Source organism: Schistocerca cancellata, chromosome 9, assembly GCF_023864275.1.
Source record: "Schistocerca cancellata isolate TAMUIC-IGC-003103 chromosome 9, iqSchCanc2.1, whole genome shotgun sequence".
Lineage (NCBI taxonomy): Eukaryota > Metazoa > Arthropoda > Insecta > Orthoptera > Acrididae > Schistocerca > Schistocerca cancellata.
Window position 1 is genome coordinate 240,964,321 of NC_064634.1, and position 17,597 is coordinate 240,981,917.

The window sequence follows — 17,597 nt, forward strand, 5'->3', positions numbered from 1 at the left end:
TGTCAACTCGCAAGGGAATCTGGCATTAGCCAGAGCAGTGTTGTTCATGTTCTGCATCGCCATAAATATCATCCATACCATATCAGTCTCCACCAAGAATTAACTGGTACAGATTGTTGTTTCGCATTGAATTCTGCTGATGGGCTCAACTTCAGATTCAGAGGGATGACACATTTATTAATTTGATTTTATTTACTGACGAGGCTACATTCATGCACCATGGAAATGTTAATTTGCATAACATGCATTATTGGGCAATTGAAAATCCATGGTGACTGCGGCAAGTTGCACACCATAGGCCCCTATTTCATTGAAGGAAATCTTAATGGTCGGAAGTACATCACATTCCTGCAAGAAACATTATGTCTGTTATTGGAAGAAATACCTTTAGGAACAAGGAACAGAATACGGTATCAACACGATGGGTGTCCAGCACATTTTTTACTGATGGCTAAAAATGAGTTGCAGAGACAATTCCCAAATCATTGGATTGGTCACAGAGGGTATGTGTCATGGCCGGCTCGTTCGCCAGACTTGGCACCTCTGAATTTTTTCTTGTGGGATTCGTAAAAGATATTGTTTATACAGGCATTCCAACTACACCTGAACATATTCGAGAGAGAATTGTCGTAGCATGTGCTTCGATAAGTGCTGATGTGATAAGGAATACCACTCAACCCATGATAAGAAGATTGCAGCACTGCATTGACACCTATGGCCATCACTTCGAACACCTTCTGTAAATGCACGTTCATGCCACCTTTGTGACCTTCATTGACCTTCAAAGACCTTACTGTTACACATCACTGGACTCGTCTTAATAGCCGCTATCAGAAAATAAGTACCAAACTATAGCATCTCATTTAAAAAAACAAAGTTGACCTTCATATCTCTGAAGTGACCCCACCTAGCAACAGAAAACCAACGTCTTATAATGGCCCCCATTGTCCCATGCAACTTTTGTCCCACAAACGTTTCAGCTCCTATAACACTGTCATAGTTATTCTAGATGGCAATAGTTAGTGACTCACCCCATATACTGTCCTTGTGATATGCTATCCTCTATGAAGTTCATAAGAGCCGACAGTGCATCAACTGTCCCTTTCTTTGGAGTAAGTCCATACTGATTGCTTAGGAGATGCGTAGAGAAGACAAGGTGCATAATTCTGTTAATTAACAGCTTTTCCAATACTTTTGCTTCCTTATACAGAAGACTGCTGAGACGAAATTTGGACACTTCCACGCAGTTTTCTTTGCCAGCTTTGAGAGTGGTTACTATTTTAGCTCTTTTCCATGATCTTGGAAAGCAGCCATTCTTTAGGCAGCTGCAGTAAGATAGTTGGGGAAAAATGCCATACAGTTGATAAACGATCGTACTAATAATACCATTTTACCAGGAGTCTTGTTTTCAGGCAAGTTCATTATTAATTCCTCTACAGTATTTCTGTCTGTGTGAAAGCTACATCATCTACCATTCTGCTGGGTCATAGCATTTGGAATCATATTAGTTTATGGTATTCTGTGTCTTGAATTTGATCATCCTCAGGCACAAAGTATTTTAGCATATAGATGGCAGTTCTGGTTACATCCTTATAACAATAAATTTGTTAGTTTGGATTATGCTTTCAGCATATGCCATTTGGACACACTCCAATGCTAAAAGTAATAATATTATGGTTGGAACAATTTCTTTCTTCAGCACAAATCCATAGGCTTTGCATTGGCAGTAGATAAGAGGTGGCCATAATTAAATCATTATTGCTCTTTCTGTTACTATTTTCAAAAGTTGGTCTGTGATTCCCCTCATTCACTATGTATAGATCAGAGGAAGCCAAAAATATCCTTTCCTCCGGAGTTTGTTACTGTCTGATGCCACATGCTATATCTTGCATTGCTATCCATATCAATTACTAAACCAACTCCTTTATTGTACATCATCATATCATTTTTCTCACGTCATATTTGATGGGTTTTGTGATATCTAAGTACATGCAAGATATGAAAAATCACAAATTTTCTTTTACTATTTCTGCAAATACTGCATCTTTGATGAATAAGTGGCTAATCATTACAGGATCAATATCTTTGTTGGCTATCAGTACTGCTGCCCTTTTCCTTGTCACCTGCAATAAATATCTTGCAGCTTCTAGTGATTCCATCTTCATTTTGTTGATAACAATATGGTTGTTGTATGAAAGCAATGTCAGTGTGATATTGCATAATAAGCTGCATTAGGTTAGCTGTTGCAGCTCTGGAGCATTGTAGGTTTATTTGTATGCACTTGATTTTGCTTTTGTAGAGACCAAGTTGTTTGACTTGGATTTGGTTTTACCATTAATGATAATCGATGTTCTGTTTGCATTATGTATTATTTATTTCGGATGTATCCACGCTACTGCATTGTTCTTACTCGAACACGGAGGTGACAAACACATATTTGATTTAGTGGCTGTTTCTCTTTTAATCGCACTTAAGAATCACTGTAGGTGATGACATTCTTTGGTTTTTGCAAGTTGTTTATCAATTAATTGTTGCAAAGGTACAAAATCTGTAGTGTACTACTTTGGAATCATAAGTATTATTTTCTGATTTCTTGTTGCTTTTATACAGGCTTTGAATTCTTTTGAAGACATGAGGTAATCTTTATGGATATTTTCTGCCAGGGGCTCATTTCTCATTTGATGATACTGATGAATCACATTTGGATTCTGCATCTATCATGTCATCGTTTTGTTGTGGTGCACCAGATGCAGGTAGTGTTTCAGTAGTAGCTGTTGCACCTGATGCTATGTGAGCTTTAGTATTAGATTCATCAGTCGCACTAAATTCAGATAATTCATTAGTTTCCATAGGAAGGACATTGACAGTTTCTCTTGACAGATTTTTAATCTGGTGTTCATTGGAAGAAATATTGTTCTTACTGATGACTAAACTGTTGAAAGTATTGGAACTACTTCTCATACTGATGGTGATATTTCTAGTACTGCAGTAGAAGAGTCAAATGTATGTTGCTCTTTTCCAGACTGTGAGGGATGCTGAGGAATTTTTGGAGCTGGTTCTTCTACCAATGGTACAGACTTTTGTGTAGCAGCAGAGCAGGAAATTTGCTTTCACCATTTGGAATAGTCAGTAACTGTGAGAAATCTTTCTTGATATGACCAACACCTTTGCAATGATGACATACAATGTCATCCATGGTAATATACTCATTGAAATGATTTCCTTCATAGGTGATGTGTACAGCGGATGGTACTTTGCTTAAATCATCTAATATGTATGAGCAGTGCGATAAAATGATTTTGTTTGAGAGTATCCCGGAACCCTGGTTGGAAGATCTCTGACACGCCCAAGTACACATCCCCATTTAGACATTTTGTTAACTATTACAGCATTACTAATAAATGGAAATACATTAGAAAAGACAACTTGTGTATTGACTTTTTTAAAATGCCTTACTGGTGTTATTATCTCTTTAAACACACAAATCACACTCTTACACTAATCTATCTACATTTTCTACAATTCTTGTAAAAATACAAAAGTTGGCTCTACGTATGTGAGAGCAATGCTAAATATTGATGCCATAAATTGTCTCTTACCGATTTCACAGTCATCTATTACTGTATTGGGAACATTGTTGATGATGACAGCTTTTTCTGGCGAGGTCATGTAGTTGGTAAACATAGAAATTGCTGTTTTGCTGGAGCAGCTGGTGTTTGTTGAGATGATTCAGTTGTGGAAGCTTCAATAGTGCACCCATTTCCAAGCATGTTCACAGCTTCGGTGTTGACAACTCACTGAAGTGAAGTGCCGCGCTGTGATCATTTAAAGGAGCTTGCCATACCAATGGAGCTGCCCTATTTAACTTGATTACACAGGAGCTGTATGCTCTGTGCTAAAATGAATTAGATGGCAGTGACTTTAGTGCATTAGACTATAACACAATCAAGTTCATGAAGTGTAACAGTTGTTTTAAACCAGTATTTGGAAGACTTCTGCAACAGTAGACAGACACTGTGTTTACGTTCATTGCTAGTCAAAGATCCTCCTTTGTAAGTATTATTATAATCCATTTATTGACTAACAATATGAGCCTCTGACTACCAATCCATTCAGTAAAAACTGCACAGCAATAACGTATTCTACATCACACTATTTGCAGTGCAAACTTTAGGTGAATCACCCTGTGGTGCGCATGTGTGTTATCTCTCTCTCTCTCTCTCTCTCTCTCTCTCTCTCTCTCTCTCTCTCTCTCTCTCTCCTCCAATAGTATACAAAAACATGTTTATTCAAATGCACTGTTGTGTCAAACTTTCAAAGGAATCAATGAAAAGCTTTTGGAAATTTAAGATTTTGTGCTAATGAACATTTATATCTATCTAAATAAAATCATAAATGGTAATTCGTTCAAAATCTTTCATCTCTGAAACTTCACCAATTGTGTTCAAATTATGACATTACATTGCATGTGAATATGTGCTTATTTTTATGTATTAATTGAAGTGCCATATAGTACATATAGAGGGGAAATGTTGTTGCCAAAAGTCTCTAAAAGTGCCTGACTGATTTATTACTTCAGATTTTTACACAGTACTCTGATGAACATTCAGATGGATATAGGCTATATACTTTTAATATGTGTAATATATAGATATGTGTTTAATATATAAAGGGGAAACATTATTACCAAAAATTTCAAAAAGTTCTTGACCTATTTACTTCAATTTTCACACATTTCTGTAATACATGTATGAACATATGTAGGCTCTCTCTCTCTCTCTCTCTCTCTCTCTCTCAACATTGTTAGGAAACAGCAAAATTATTGTAATTGGTTTATTATAAATAATAATTAATAAGGCTCAAAGAGAGGGGGAGAATAGGAAATGGACAGAGGGGTGAGAGCAAATGCACATAGGAAGCAGGGTGATGAGGTGGATAGAGAGAGGCTGGAAAGAGAGGGGCATGAGAAAGATGGACACAGAAAGGGGGGAGGAGACGATGGAGAGAGAGGGGGGAGCAGCAGATGGAGAGGGGAAGGAGAAAATGAACAAAGAAAGGGAGAGGAGGTGATGGACAGAGATGGGGGAGTGGGGGAGAGGTGGGGCAAAAGACAATGAAGAGAGAGGCAGGAGGAGAAGATTGACAGAGAGAGGGGGAGGAGGAGATGGACACAGGCAGAGGAGAGAAGGAGATTAGAATGTATATCCAATTCCCATACATGTTAGAAATATGTGCTTTCTCTTTTTTTTTTTCTTTTCCATTTAACTACACTGAGCCACAGTAAGGCTGGGAGTGGGTAGTAATAAAATAGTTTTTTGGGGAGTAAATATGCAGATGTATGTATTTGGTATTAATTGTTTTTGTAGGTTGAGGTGAAAGTCAACAAGAAATACAATATAGAGAGATTTCTACTCAAGGAAGCATTAATGATATTGAGTTTCATCTAATTATGGCAGTTTTTAAAGAAGCATGAATGATATCCAGTTTCATCTAATTACGGCAATTTTTCTTTCAAATAATAGTGATAATTATTGGTATGCTTAAACTCTATGCATGAAAGAATTGAATTGTATACATTCTGCATTCTTGTTCTAACAATGTTTTATTTTTAACTTCCAGGCCCCTTTGGCAATGATACTCACATCAGGTAAGAAACTTTTAATCTGTTTACTTTCTTATGCACTCCCACAATTTTGCCCATGTATGCATTCAACACATACATTGCACATATCCCCTTCCCCTCTCACTATGAACACCTCTGTCTTCCCCATCTCTAGGTGCAGGGGATGTGGAGTATTTATTTGTTTGAATCTGTAATTGTTAATGAAATGATGTGAACTTGATTTGAAATGACACATTGAGAAAATTGTGCTACGTTGGTGGCCATTGTTTTGATTTTGTGGTCGGTAGTGTTTCACAGTTGAAAACTGTTCAAAGTGGAAGGATTTCCCTTATGTGATATCGAACATTGGAGTGTCCTGTCACCGTGGAATATGTATCTGTGGTCCATTTAATGTATGTGCCGCCTGCCTGTCCATCTCCTCCTCCTATTCCCTGTCTGTATATCTCTGTGTCCTCCTGTCTGTGTCCATCTCATCCTCCCTCTCACTATTACCACCTTGTTCTCATCCCTCTCTGTCCACATTCTCCTCCCCCTATCTCTGACCATCCCCTCCTCCCCCTCTCTCTGTTCATCTCCTAATCTCCACTCTATCTGCACATTTTCTCCTCCCTACTCTCTCAGGCCAATTCCCCCCTCATTCATTTCTCTGTTCATATTCTCCTCTCACCTTGTCTCTGTCTCTTCTACCCCTTATCGATCTGTCCATCTCCTCCCCCCTCTCTCTGTCCATCTCCTCCTCCTCCTTTCTCTCTGTACATCTAGTCCTCCACCTATCTTTCTGGTGAACCCTTCTCACCCCTCTCTCTATTCAATTCCTCCTGCTTCAACTCACTTGCCATCTTCTCTTGCTCACTGTCCCAATCGATCTCCGCCTGTCCTCCTCTCTGTATCCATGTCCCCCTCCTCTCCATATTCATCTCCTTCTGCTTGCATCTCCCTATCTGTCTCCTTCTCCTTACTCTCACTGTGGATCCCCCTCCTACCCCTCTCTCGCCATCCCCTCTTCTCCCCATCTCTCCATCTGTTTCTATCCATTTCTCTGCCAACTTCATCCTTCCCCTCCCTCATTATTCATCTCCTCCTGCTGACTCTGTGCTCAGCCACACTAATCGGCAAACATAGCCCCTGCAAGGCATATTGATACTACCTGCACATCATGTCTGCTGTTTTCTCTCTCTCTCTCTCTCTCTCTCTCTCTTTCCGTGTCTGTCTCTGTCTCTGTCTGTCCTCTTCTTCCAGTAGTATTCCCACTAGTCATGTTTGACACACAGATTGCACATATCACTTCCTCCCCCTCCCCCTCTGTCTGTCACCTCCTCACCTACCCCTCTCTATCCACTTCCTCCTATCAACCATCTCTGCCCATCTCCTCCTTCTACCCTTGTCTGTTCATCTCCTCCTTTCCCTCCTCTTCGCCCATTTCCTCCTTCTGCCCCCTGTCTCTGTCTATGACACACAGATTGCACATATGACTTCCTCCCCCTCCCCCTCTGTCTGTCACCTCCTCACCTACCCCTCTCTATCCACTTCCTCCTAACAACCATCTCTGCCCATCTCCTCCTTCCACCCTTGTCTGTTCATCTCCTCCTTTCCCTCCTCTTCGCCCATTTCCTCCTTCTGCCCCCTGTCTCTGTCTATCTCCTTTTCCTACCTCTACCTGTCCACCTCATCTTCCCACATCTATCTATCTCTTCCTCCTGTGCCTCCCTTTTTCCATTTTCTCCACTCCCGCTCTCTGACCATATCTTCCTGCCCCTCCCTTTGAGCATATTATACATCAGGTGCTGCAAAAGACATTTTTGCTTGTACCTCCATTTGTTGTGAAGCTAGGAAGTTATAAACCCCACAGTGCTGATACCCATGAGACCTGCTATTTCTGTGCCAAATTTGATTCAAATTGATCCAAGGGCTTGAGAGAAGATCCAGCACATACACACTTACACTCTTCTTTATGCTTATAACAGACTAGCTTTTTCTCTGCGGCTTCATCTGTGTACTTGTTTGACACGTATATTGCACAAATCTCCTCCTTCCCCCCATTTTGGTCCAACTATTCCTCCCCCTTCTCTCTCCCTCCTTCTTGTCCTCCACCTCTCCCTGTTCACTTCCTCCTCCCCCCTCTGTCTCCTTGTCCATCCTCTCCTCTCCCCCCTCTCTCTGTGTCCATCTGCTCCTGTCACATTGGCTCTGCCCATCTTCTCCTGCCCTCCTCTGCAATTCATCTCCTCCTGCTCCCTCTTCTTATCCATCTCCTCCTCCCTCTCTCCCAATGCATCTCATCCTCCACCTCTCTCTGTGGCTCTGTCCTTCCCCTTTCTCTATCAGTCTTCTCTTCCCCTGTCACCCTATACATCCCCTCATACCCTCTCTCTCTCTGGTCATCCCCTCCTCTAGTCATCTCAGCCTTCCTCCAGCCCTGCCCATCTGTACCTGTAGACCCAGCCTAACAATGTGATGGAGCAGGGTGGCAATACTCTCACAATATGTCTATGAGACAAGGTTTCCTACATGTGCGGGGCTTAAAATTTTTTTCCACAGACACATAGCCTGCCCTGCAAAGATTGTTGATAAGGTAGGCCAAGACTACTCCAATACAACATGCACTTCATGTGCAGAGCACCCTGTGTTTCTGGGACTGCAAAATATATCCACCATTATTGGAGATAGGAGGTTATAAATTCCACAGTGCTGGTAGTCATGAAACTTGCTATAAGTGTGCCAGATTTGGCTGAAATCAATTCAGGGTTTTAGGAAAAGGCACAGGACATAAATAGATATATAATATCCTTTTTCTCATGGCACCATCTGCATACATGTTTGACACATATATTGCACACATCTCTTCCTCCTCCCTCTGTGTCTACCTCTTCCTCCCCACTCGTGTCCACCCATCTACTTCTCCCCCTTCACTCTTTCCCTCTCCTCCTCTGCCTCCATCTCTCTCCATCCATTTACTCCTCCCTTTCTCCTTCTCCATCTCCTGACTCATATCCCTGTGTCCATCGCCTTCGCCACCACATGAAGTACGATGTCTGTGTACCAAATTTGGTTGAAATCAACCCAGGGGCTTGGGAGGAGGAATCCTGGAGATACATACATACATACATATTTACTCATATATGAAGGGCTTATTTCAATAGTGGTACAAGACCATTACCTCCACTTTTCTGCCTATAATGCTTCTGAAATTAATGATCCAAACAAACAGAAAGAAAGGTTCATCTCTAGCAAGAAGCCATATGCTTGAATATTTCTGGTATCTCAGCTGCAGATGTTTCGGTGCGCATTTAACTTTAGGACTCTGTATCTCAAAATGAAAAAAAATGGACTTGTACCACTATTGAAATAAGCCCTTCATATATATCTGAAGCAGCATGGATGTATGTCTGGGATCTCCTTCCAAATACTTGGATTGATTTCAACCAAATCTGTCACACAAACAGCAAACTTCGCAAGTATCAGTGCTCTGGGGTTTACAAACTCCTAGCTCCAATAAGAGCAGAAATACAAACAAGAAGGTGTTTTTTCTGCATCTACTCTGCACAAATGTTGTGTTGTGTGGAATAGTATCAGCCTATCTTAATGATTTGCTTTGCAGAGCAACCTACACATAAGGGCCAGGAAGTGATTTTTACAGCCTCTAGCATGTAGGCTGCCCTGCTCAAAAGGCATATTGTGAGAATAGTATCAGCTTGATTTACAGGAGTTACACGTGTAGATAGGTACAGCTGAGCAGGAAGAGACGACTTGGAGGAGATGAATAGCGAGAGAGGTGGGAGCATGTTGTGGACAGAGAGAGTGTGAAGCAGGATAAGAGGGACAGAGAGTGGGGAAGAAGGATATGGGCAGATGGATAGGGGAGGAAGATATGATCAGAGAGAGGGTGTGGAGAGTGGGAGAGGAGGAGATAGATGGACGTGGGACATGGGAGTATAAGGTAGACAGAGAGCTGGAGGAAGGAAGAATTGTATGCATAGGAGAAAAAGGCTAGTTATAATACAAAGTAACATGCACATGTGTGTGTCTAGGATCTCCTCCTAAACTCCTGGATAGATTTCAACCAGCTTTGGCACACGAACAATAAACTCTGTATCAGCACTGCAGAGTTTAGCTCCAATAGGAGTGGGGATACAGCAGAAACGTGTTTTTTCAGCCCCTGCTGTTCGGGCTCCCCTGCATGACAAGCATGTTGTGTTGGAATAGTACTGGCCTGCTTTATCAACCTGTTTTTCAGGGACTCCACATGCAGATGGGCGTGGATGGGGGAAGGTTGTGATAAATAGATGAGGAGATGGACAGAGATAGAGAGGGGAGGAGATATATAGCAGTGGCGTAGCGTGAGGGGAGACTTTGAGACTTAGTGTCCCCTGTATTCATGCTTAAAAAAGATGCAATAGTAATTCATAACAAAAATATAAACAACTTTCTACTGAGAGCACTAAATGTGCGAAGACACCAGATTTGTAGTCCGTGCCGCTGCACCCTGAGCATTGGTGTATCTACCTGCTTGAGACTCGACTGCTCTCAGTCTCTGCCTCCCTTCCCTTACCTGGCTGTGTGCACCTGCACCCTCTCCACTTCCCCTCTCTTCCACGAAGGCCAGTGCGCTGCACTTGCTAGCAGGTATCGAGACTAGTCTCTGCCATTTCTATGCTGGCTTTTAACATGGAAGTGAAGTCGCCTGGTTTGTGTTCATAATCATTATTGTGTGATTTTAGTGCATATTTTCGTTGTGTCGCCAACATGAGTGAGCCAGCAACTACACACCTTATATAATTTTTATTAAAAACGCCTTTTTCTACATTAAAGTACAAAAAAAAGTGAGAATTGAAGGACAAACGACCTACTCCTATACTCAGTGTAGTTTTAAAAAATTGTTCAAATGGCTCTGAGCACTATGGGACTTAACATCTGTGGTCATCAGTCCCCTAGAACTTAGAACTACTTAAACCTAACTAAGCTAAGGATATCACACACATCCATGCCTGAGGCAGGATTTGAACCTGCAACCGTAGCAGTCGCGCTGTTCCGGACTGAGCGCCTAGAACTGCTAGACCACCGCGGCCGGCAGTGTAGTTTTAAGTGAAGCCAAACAAAAACGCACTTTTCAGACAGCCTGGTACAATAAGTATGCTTGGCTGACTGCAAATGAAGTCAATAACATATTATTTTGTTATATATGTCTTCTGTTTGGTGGTGAAAAGGAATGATGCAATGAGGGCATTTGTACAATAAAGAATTTTGACAGGAAAGCACAAATTCATCAGATATCAAAATGTCACCTGCAGAACAAAGAATCATTTCAGTTATAGGGCAAAGTAGAATTGAGCGCGCCCTTTCTGAAGCCGCTCACCTTCAATAAAATACAACAAACAAGTTGCATCCAACAGGAAAGTATTGGCTCGTCTTATTCAGGCAATTGTATTTATTTGTAAAGAAGAACTAGCCTTTCGCGGCCATCAAGAAGACCAATCCTCCAGCAACAAAGGTAACTATCTCAAATTGTTGGATTTACTAGCTCAAGGAGAGCAGTTAATCCGAGACCATCTGTCATCCTCTTCAACCTTTAAGGGAATTTCTCCAGATATACAGAATGATGTAATAGAAATGATAACTCTGGCAGTTAATGAGAAAATAAAATCTCAAATTCAAAACTGCAATTTCATTTCGATTCAGGCTGATGAAACATTAGACGTGTCATGCAAGAGTCAAACGAGTATAATATTCAGGTACTGTATTGCAGACAAAATTGAGGAAATATTCGTTGGATTTTATGATGTTCCTGGAGATAAAACTGCTGAAGGTTAGTCAAACAATATAAGGTTTGTCAAACAATATTCATGCAGTATTGAAAGAATGGAATGTGGTAGGAAAAGTGGTTAGTCAAACATATGATGGCCCTTTTCAGTAACGGCGGGCAGAGAAAGAGGACTACAACAATTGGTGAAGCAGTTCTGTCCCTATGCACTGTTTATTCATTGTTACGCACACCAACTGAATTTGGTACTGTTACATTCCTCCAAAATCATACGACAAGTACGCATGTTTGTAAGTGATCACTGCATTCCATTCGGTTTTCAGCAAATCATCAAAATGAACTGTATTGCTAACTGAGAAAGGATTTAAACTGCCACATGCGAGCAACACTTGCTGGAACTTCCATTCCAGGGCATTTTCAACATCTAGTCATTTCTCAGTCATATATAGTGTTTTTAATTATATATTTGATGATACAGACTCTCAGTGGGACCCAGAATCATTGAGCTGTGCTGTGGGAATGAAACAATGGATGGATGATCCTACGTTTGTCTACTTGCTTTGCTTCTACCAAGTGTACTTTGTTTATGTTGATCATCTCTTTAATGTTATTCAGTCAAAATCTGTCAGTATAACTGCTTGCCAAGACGAAATAAGAATTGTTTTGAGGAACTTATGACAATTAAGAACAGAAACATTCATTGATGAATTCATTAAATGCAACTTGTGTTTGAATGGTAACTTATCATTCTGTGACAGTCAAAAGACATGTCTCAGGACACTAACTTACGAGATACTGGATTTGCAAATTGTTCAGATGGAAAGAAGGTTTCAAGACATTCCCCAAATTCAGTTTGTTGAACTTTTGAACGAAAAGTGTTTCCCAAACTATCAAAAAGAATTCCCAAAGTTGAAACTGCTTCAAATATTAGAACAGTACCCTTTTTCAAACAAGAACAACTTGAACATGAACTGTGGAACATATAAGCTGATGAGAAAAAACACTATTTCCAAGAATCCTCTTAAAGTACATTGTCAACAATGATTTAGACTCTGTTTATGAAGTAACAACAAAGTTCCTGCATTTGGTTTTGACCCTACCCGCAACTACAGCAAGCAGTGAACAAAGCATGAGTACTCTTAAACGAGTGAAGAGTTATTTAAGGAATTCAATATCCAACATCCGGCTGTCATGTTTGAACACGTTAGCAATAGAAAAGACACTATTTGGAGAGCTATCCAGTGATTAGATCTTTGTAGACCGAGTTATAGACTTATTCGTGGAAAGAAAAGACAGGCGCATTGCACCTGTGTACAAGAAAATATATAAGTGTTTCTTCTCTTGCTCCTGGAGTTCTAAAAATTTGTCATCGTTTCTTGAACAAGTTATTTTTATTATTATTATTATTATTATTATTATTATTACAGAGAGTGGGGAAGGAGGAGATGGGCAGAGAGGGGAGGAAGAGAAGGATGAGAGATTGGGGGAAGATGACACAGATAGATATATGGGGAGGAGGAGGTGGAAAGAGAGAGGGGATGAAGGACTACATGGATAGAGTGGGAGATGAGAAGATGGACAGAGAGAGGGGAGGAGGAGTTAGACATAGCATAGGGGGATGGATGAGATGTGCAGAGAGAGGAGGGTGAAGGAGATCTATGGAGGAATGGGGCAGAAGGAGATGTACAGAGAGAGTGGGAAGGAGAGGATGTAGAGAGAGGGATGGAGGAGGAGATGACTAGGCTACGGTTTTCCAGTTGCCTAGGGTGCAATTGATATGGTCGCGAGCCCAGGAGAAGTATTGCAGGGGACGTCGTGCTGTTAGCAAAGGCACTCGCATCAGTTGTCTGCTGCCATAGCCCATTAATACCACATTTTGCCACACTATCCTAACAGATACATTCACTGTACATCCTACATTAATTTCTGTAGTTATTTCATGCAGTGTTGCTTGTCTGTTAGCACTGACAACTATGCAAAAACTGTTGCTCCTGGTCTTTAAGTGAAGGTCATTGGCCACTGTGTTGTTCATATTGAGAGGTAGTGCCTGAAGTTTGGTATTCTTCGCACACTCTTGACACTGTGGATCTTGGAATATTGAATTCTCTAATGATTTCCAAAATGGAATGTTCCATGCAGCTAGCTCCAACTACCATTCCGCATTCAAAGTCTCTTACTTCCTGTCGTACTGCCATAACCATGTTGGAAACCTTTTCACATGATTCACATGAGTACAAGTGACAGCTCCACCAATGCACTGCCTTTTTTATACATTGTGCACGCAATACTACTGCCATCTTTTTATGTGCATATCACTGTTCCAATTACTTTTTGTCACCTCAGTGTATGTGTCGTACACACACACGTGCTTGAAGCCATGGGTAACAGGTTAGGTGTAGATAAACCATGCATTCATCAGTTCATTACTTCTGTACTCGGAAGAGGTAATCAGTTTACAAAGTAGGAAGAAGTAATCAGCTTACAGAGGAGATTGCTTACAAAACACGCAAGTAATCCATCTTAGAAAACTGCTTTAGTGTGTGAAATTCATGCCAAATAGGACAAATTGGAGGTATTGGAACATTTACACATAATGATAACTTAAATGGTCCTAGGTTTAATGATAGTATCATCAAAAGGATAGATTGCTACTCAGAATATAATGGAGATGTATGGTTGTGTGTGTGTGTGTGTTTTTTGCTTTAGAAGAAGGCCTTTTGGCTGAAAGCTCACTTGTTTAGCAGTCTCTCTGTTGTGCCTGTCTGTGACTCGGCATCTCCACTATATGCTGAGCAACAACATATCCTTTTCATAATATTGTGATTATTCCATCCTGGATTTTCCATGGTCCTAGGTTTGATTAGTTTTATTTGACTCATGGGGGAACCATTACAGAAATAGGACTGTATTAAATCCCCTACATAATGCTCCTGAAAGGACCACAGGTAAAAGATTAGACTATTTACAGCATGCACAGAGACAGGTCCTCACATGTCCACACCAAGTGAAAGAGGAAGGAACACTAGTACATGGTACATGGGAAGTACATTCTGCCATGCACTCAACAATTTTTTGTGGAGTAATGATGCAGATGTAGACCTTAAAGGTTTGCACGATGTCCTCTCTGCCTCAATTAATTATAAAATAGATGTTAAATTTTTTCACTAACAAAGGTGGCACTTCAGAAATTAAATTCGTAGTTGAATTCTATTTATTTTCTGTCACACACCTGACAATGGGCTTGCTGTTCTCATTGTTTATTACTTTTCTTAAAACCAGCTAAGTAACCTACCTAGATTCCACAAAGTGTTATCTTCTTTATGATCAATCAAGTGAGTACAGTATCAGAGAGTCACAGTTGACATCAGTCAACTCATACATATTCTAGCCTGTAATAATTTATGAGGATATGGAGTGGAATGATATCATAAGACTATGGTTCATTGGTAGGCAGACAGTCTACATAGAAGACTGCTTACATCTACACTCTATGAGTCACCTTATGACGTGTGGTGGAGAGCATTTCTGGTATCACTATTAATCACCCCATTCCCATTCTATTCACAAATGGTGCGTGGAAAAAATGATTGTTGGTAAGCATCCATATGAGCTCCTATTTGTCTGATCTTCTCATTGTGATCATTTTGTAGCACATATGTGGATGGAAGTAATATGTTTCCCAACTGTTTCCAGGCTGCAATCTCTCAAAATTTCAGTAGTAAACTTATTCCTGATGCACAACACCTTATGTTGTAGTGTGCATCACTGGAGTTTGTTGATTATCTTTGTAACACTGTCACATTCACTAAAAAATCTTGTAATGAAAATGTGCCCTTATTTGTTGGATATTCTTTATCTCTTCTGTTAATGCAAATCATGATGAGTAATCCTCAAGAATTAGTTGAACAAGCATTTTGTAAGCCATTTCTTTTGTGGATAAATTACTTTTCCTTAAGATTTTTCCATTGAAATTCAACTAAGCATCTACTTTTCCTACAATTTTTTTGTGTGGGCATTCCAATTTAGATTGGTCTGGATGATTACTCCTAAATATTTTACAGTAGTTACTCTCCAGTGATTTATCATGAATAGTGTAATCAAACAGCAGTGGATTTATTTGCTTGTTTATGCACCTTACACTACATTTATTTACATTCAAGGTCAAATGACACTCCATGCTCCATTCATCCATCCTCTACAGGTCATTCTCCAATCTGCTACAGTCATCTGAGATTTTGTATAGACAGTTTTATTGTGCACAAACAGCTTCATGGAGCTTCCAATGTTAGCCACTAGATCATTTATATATATTATAAACAGTAATGATTCTGTCATAGTACCTTGAAGTATTCTTGAAATTACCTTTATGTACATCAGTTTTGTTCCAGTAAGAGCAATATGTTGAATTCTATTCTGAAGGAAGTTCTGACTCTAATGACACATCTGGTCAATAAATGGTAAGTTTGTATTTTGCTGACTAAATGACACTGTGGAACTGTATGAAATGCCTTTCCAAAACCAAAGAAGACAGTATCAACCTGGTGCCATGGTCCACAGTGGTCTGGATCTCATGAATGAAGAGAATGAGCTGAATTCTGTAAGATATCTGTTTCTGAAATTCCTATTGATTTTTATAGAGGAGATTTTCATTCTTCAATAATGTCATAATATGTGTATGGTGAACATGTTCTGTAATTCTACAAGCAGATTGATGTCAGTGATGCAGCCCTATAACTGTGTGCATCTGTTCTTCAGATCTTCTTGAAAACAGAAATTACCTGCACTTTTTTCCATCTGATAGGTACCCTTTCTTGCTCCAGCAATCTATAGTAAACTAAAGCTGAAATGTTTTCAAGTCTTTTCTCATAATCTCAGTAGACTCTCACAGGAATCTCATCTGGTCCACATGCCATGCTGCCTTGGCATTTATGGACCAATTAAAAGGAGGAACTGTATTGTGTTATCCACAGTGAAACAATTCAGTGTTTTGCCTTCTCTCTGTCATCCTCCAGTTCAGTGTCATTATGACTGATTATATGTTTTTGATTTGTTTACTGCCTTTGGCAAAATTTTACCTTCAAATTTATTGAACACTTCTTCTGTTTCTCTCATTATACTCATTTAGGATTCATTCATCTTTTGTCAATTAGTATTTGATTTCACTTATATCTGTGAACTTTAGCAGCTATGTATTGAACCATAATGAATCTTCCCATCCTTCAGAAGCTTGCTTGGAGAATACTGGCCTAAGGCATTGAATAATGATTTTTAATTTTGTCTATTTGTGCTCCACATCTTTGTCCCAGCTCTGAATATTTGATGTTGAATAGTCTGAAGGAACGAAGGAAAATTACAATTTAATTTCCCATCGATAGCACAGTCATTGCAGATGGAGCATAAGCTCAGATTATGAAAGGATGTGGAAGGAAACTGGCGATGTCCTTTTCCAAGGCATTCTGGCATTTGCCTGGAGCGATTTAGAGAAATCATGGAAAACCAAAATCTGGATGGATTCCTTGTAATACTTTTAGTTGCTGGTGTTATCAGAGCCTTATGAAAGCTGATGACCTCCTCTGTTACCCGATTCTGAAAGTGTGGTTGTTTGTTGCTATTGGGTATAAGACAGCAACAAATATGCTGCCAGCATTGGTATCTAACCTATATATGTGATATACATCCCAATCTAAATTTAGAATTTTCCTGCTGTTCACTTCACATTTCAGCAAACTTTCTGTTCCTAATAGTATGCAGGCAATATTACCTTTAACAAGCAATACTGATTCTGGGATCTTATCATAGGTGTTCCTGTAGTTTAATAATGTCACATTAACGTTTTCTCTTTTCTGTTTCCGAGGAAGAGAGTTGTCTAAAACTAAGTGGCTGAATTATCTTTCGATTTCAGCAGACAATATATCATTGACTCCAAAGCTGGACTCCTCTAACCTAAAAAAAACACCAAGTGTGTGGCATGGTACTCTGCTAACCTGATAGCAGCTCCTTTTTCCAGTGTGCCATAGCCCTATTGAGGGGGTCCAACAAATCTCCACCAGATTTAAGAGGTCAAGAAATTTGCATCTGAGATCGTTGCAGAATCCTCTGACACTCTAGAGATTTTGACTTTTCACTGGCTCCAAACCAGAGGGCCACAATAAATTCTGAGTGTGATGCCTCAAATAGTGAGCTTCTTTCAAAACCAACTTGTGCAACTTGTCATAT

General features: G+C 40.0%; 1 protein-coding gene across 1 annotated transcript in view; it reads left to right on the forward strand.

Annotated features, from left to right (window-relative positions):
• LOC126100606 (NADPH oxidase 4-like) overlaps window positions 1-17,597 on the forward strand; it is a 191,969-nt gene that overhangs the window by 109,756 nt on the left and 64,616 nt on the right. The window contains exon 5 of the mRNA XM_049911235.1: window positions 5,620-5,647. Coding sequence (XP_049767192.1) covers window positions 5,620-5,647 — 28 coding nt within the window. The remainder of the gene's footprint in view (window positions 1-5,619; window positions 5,648-17,597) is intronic.